This window comes from Piliocolobus tephrosceles, unplaced genomic scaffold (assembly GCF_002776525.5).
Source record: "Piliocolobus tephrosceles isolate RC106 unplaced genomic scaffold, ASM277652v3 unscaffolded_24779, whole genome shotgun sequence".
Classification (NCBI taxonomy): domain Eukaryota; kingdom Metazoa; phylum Chordata; class Mammalia; order Primates; family Cercopithecidae; genus Piliocolobus; species Piliocolobus tephrosceles.
The window spans coordinates 2,689-6,712 of record NW_022307397.1 but is presented as its reverse complement, the minus strand read 5'-3'; the positions used below and the strand labels follow the sequence as shown (position 1 = coordinate 6,712).

The following is a 4,024-nucleotide window of genomic DNA, read 5'->3' as shown; positions in this document are numbered from 1 at the left end:
AGAGAAACCCTATGAATGTAAGGAATGTGGGAAAGCCTTCAGATCTATGAAGAACCTTCAAAGTCATGAAAGGACACAAACACACATAAGAATACACTCTGGAGAAAGACCTTATAAATGTAAGATATGTGGGAAAGGCTTTTATTGTCCCAAATCATTTCAAAGACATGAAAAAACTCACACTGGAGAGAAACTCTATGAATGCAAGCAATGTGGTGAAGCCTTCAGTAGTTCCAGTTCCTTTCGATATCATGAAAGGACTCACACTGGAGAGAAACCCTATAAATGCAAGCAATGTGGGAAAGCCTTCAGAGCTGCCTCAGTCCTTCGAATGCATGGTAGGACTCATCCTGAAGATAAACCCTATGAGTGTAACCAATGAGGGAAAGCCTTCAGATTTGCCTCACACTTTTGAGTGTGTGGTAGGAGACACAACAGAGAGAAACCCTATGAATGTAAGGAATGTGGGATACCCTTCAGATCTGCCAAGAACCTTCGAATTCCTGAAAGGACACAAGCATACATAAGAACGCACACTGGATGGCTGAACAAAAGGCAGCAGAAACTTCTGCAGACTTAAACATCCCTGTCTGACAGCTTTAAAGAGAGTAGTGGTCCTCCCAGCACAGAGTTTGAGATCTGAGAACGGACAGTCTGCTTCCTCCAGTGGGTCCCTGAGCCCCGAGTAGCCTAACTGGGAAGCACCTCCCAGTGGGGGCCGACTGACACCTCATACGGCTGGGTGCCCCTTTGTGACAAAGCTTCCAGAGGAAGGATCCGGGAGTAACATTTGCTGTTCTGCAATATTTGCTGTTCTGCAACCTCTGCTGGTGATACCCAGGCAAACAGGGTCTGGAGTGGACCTCCAGCAAACTCCAACAGACCTCAGCTGAGGGTCCTGACTGTTAAAAGGAAAACTAACAGAAAGGACATCCACACCAAAACCCATCTGTACATCACCATTGTCAAGGACCAAAGGTAGATAAAACCACAAAGATGGGGAGAAACCAGAGCAGAAAAGCTGAAAATTCTAAACATCAGAGCACCTCTTCTCCTCCAAAGGAACGCAGCTCCTCACCAGCAATGGAACAAAGCTGGATGGAGAATAACTTTGATGAGTTGAGAGAAGAAGGCTTCAGACGACCGGTAATAACAAACTTCTCCAAGCTAAAGGAGGATGTTCGAACCCATTGCAAAGAAGCTAAAAACCTTGAAAAAAGATTAGATGAATGGCTAACTAGAATAAACAGCATAGAGAAGACTTTAAATGACCTGATGGAGCTGAAAACCATGGCATGAGAACTATGTGACACATGCACAAGCTTCAGTGACCAATTCGATCAAGTGGAAGAAAGGGTATCAGTGAAGATCAAATGAATGAAATGAAGCGAGAAGAGAAGTTTAGAGAAAAAAAGAGTAAAAAGAACAAAGCCTCCAAGAAATATGGGACTATGTTAAAAGACCAAATCTACGTCTGATTGGTGTACCTGAAAGTGATGGGGATGGAACCACGCTGGAAAACACTCTTCAGGATATTATCCAGGAGAATGTCCCCAACCTAGCAAGGCAGGTCAACAGTCAAATTCAGGAAATACAGAGAACGCCACAAAGATACTCCTCAAGAAGAGCAACTCCAAGACACATAATTGTCAGATTCACCAAAGTTGAAATGAAGGAAAAAATGTTAAGGGCAGCCAGAGAGAAAGGTCAGGTTACCCACAAAGGGAAGCCCATCAGACTAACAGCGAATCTTTCGGCAGAAACTCTACAAGCCAGAAGAGAGTGGGGGCCAATATTCAACATTCTTAAAGCAAAGAATTTTCAACCCAGAATTTCATATCCAGCCAAACTAAGCTTCATAAGTGAAGGAGAAATAAAATCTTTTACAGACAAGCAAATGCTGAGAGATTTTGTCACTACCAGGCCTGCCTTACAAGAGCTTCTGAAGGAAGCACTAAACATAGAAAGGAACAACTGGTAGCAGCCACTGCAAAAACGTAAAGGCCATCAATGCTAGGAAGAAACTGCATCAACTAACAAGCAAAATAACCAGCTAACATCATAATGACAGGATCAAATTCACACAATATTAGCCTTCAATGTAAGTGGGCTAAATGCTCCAATTAAAACACATAGACACACAAATTGGATAAAGAATCAAGATCCGTCAGTGTGCTGCATTCAGGAGACCCATGTCACATGCAGAGATATACATAAGCTCAAAATAAAGGGATGGAGGAATATCTACCAAGCAAATGGAAAACAACAGCAACAATGAAAAAGCAGGGGTTGCAATCCTAGTCTCTGATAAAACAGACTTTAAACCAACAAGGATCAAAAGAGACAAGGTCGTTACATGATGGTAAAGGGATCAATTCGACAAGAAGAGCTAACTATCCTAAATATTTATGCACCAAATACAGGAGCACCCAGATTCATAAAGCAAGTCCTTAAGAGACCTACAAAGAGACTTAGACTCCCACACAGTAATAATGGGAGATTTTAACACCCCACTGTCAATGTTAGACAGATCAACGAGACAGAAAGTTAACAAGGATATCCAGGAATTGAACTCAGCTCTGCACCAAGCAGACCTAATAGACATCAACAGAACTCTCCACCCCAAATCAACAGAATATACATTCTTCTCAGCACCCACATCACACTTATTCCAAAATTGACCACATAGTTGGAAGTAAAGCACTCCTCAGCAAATGCAAAATAACAGAAATTATAACAAACTGTCTCTCAGACCACAGAGCAATCAAACTAGAACTCAGGATTAAGAAACTCACTCTAAACCACTCAACTACATGGAAACTGAACAACCTGCTCCTGAATGACTACTGGGTACATAACAAAATGAAGGCAGAAATAAAGATGTTCTTTGAAACCAATGAGAACAAAAGTACAACATACCAGAATCTCTGGGACACATTTAAAGCAGTGTGTAGAGGGAAATTTATAGCACTAAATGCCCACAAGAGAAAGCAGGAAAGATCTAAAATTGACACCCTAACATCACAATTAAAAGAACTGGAGAAGCCGGGCACGGTGCCTCAAGCCTGTAATCCCAGCACTTTGGGAGGCTGAGACGGGCGGATCACGAGGTCAGGAGATCGAGACCATCCTGGCCAACACGGTGAAACCCCGTCTCTACTAAAAATACAAAAACTAGCTGGGCGAGGTGGCGGGCGCCTGTAGTCTCAGCTACTTGGGAGGCTGAGGCAGGAGAATGGCGTAAACCCGGGAGGCAGAGCTTGCAGTGAGCTGAGATCCGGCCACTGCACTCCAGTCCGGGCGACAGAGCAAGACTCCGCCTCAAAAAAAAAAAAGAACTGGAGAAGCAAGAGCCAACACATTCAAAAGCTAGGAGAAAGCAAGAAATAACTAAGATCAGAGCAGAACTGAAGGACATAGAGACACAAAAAACCCTTCAAAAAATCAGTGAATCCAGGAGCTGGTGTTTTGAAAAGATCAACAAAATTGATAGACTGCTAGCAAGACTAATAAATAAGAAAAGAGAAGAGAATCAAATAGACACAATAAAATTGATAAAAGGGATATCACCACCAATCCCCTAGAAATACAAACTACCATCAGAGAATACTATAAATACCTCTGTGCAAATAAACTAGAAAATCTAGAAGAAATGGATAAATTCCAGGACACATACATCCTCCCAAGACTAAACCAGGACGAAGTTGAATCCCTCAATAGACCAATAACAGGGTCTGAAATTGAGGCAATAATTAATAGCCTACCAACCAAAAAAAGTCCAGAACCAGATGGATTCACAGCTGAATTCTACCAGAGGTACAAAGAGGAGCTGGTACCATTCCTTCTGAAACTATTCCAATCAATAGAAAAAGAGGGAATCCTCCCTCACTCATTTTATGAGGCCAGCATCATCCTGATACCAAAAGCTGGCAGAGACTCAACAAAAAAAAGAGAATTTTAGACCAATATCCCTGATGAACATCAATGCAAAAATCCTCAATAAAATACTGGCAAACTGACTCCA

General features: G+C 42.2%; 1 protein-coding gene across 1 annotated transcript; it reads left to right on the top strand.

The window, feature by feature from the left end:
- Window positions 1-6: 6 nt before the first annotated feature.
- On the top strand, window positions 7-1,401 carry LOC113221449 (zinc finger protein 69-like). Its single transcript, XM_026450768.1, has one exon. It carries the CDS (start codon window positions 47-49, stop codon window positions 380-382), a length of 336 nt encoding a protein of 111 aa, XP_026306553.1. The 5' UTR covers window positions 7-46; the 3' UTR covers window positions 383-1,401.
- Window positions 1,402-4,024: the final 2,623 nt, after the last annotated feature.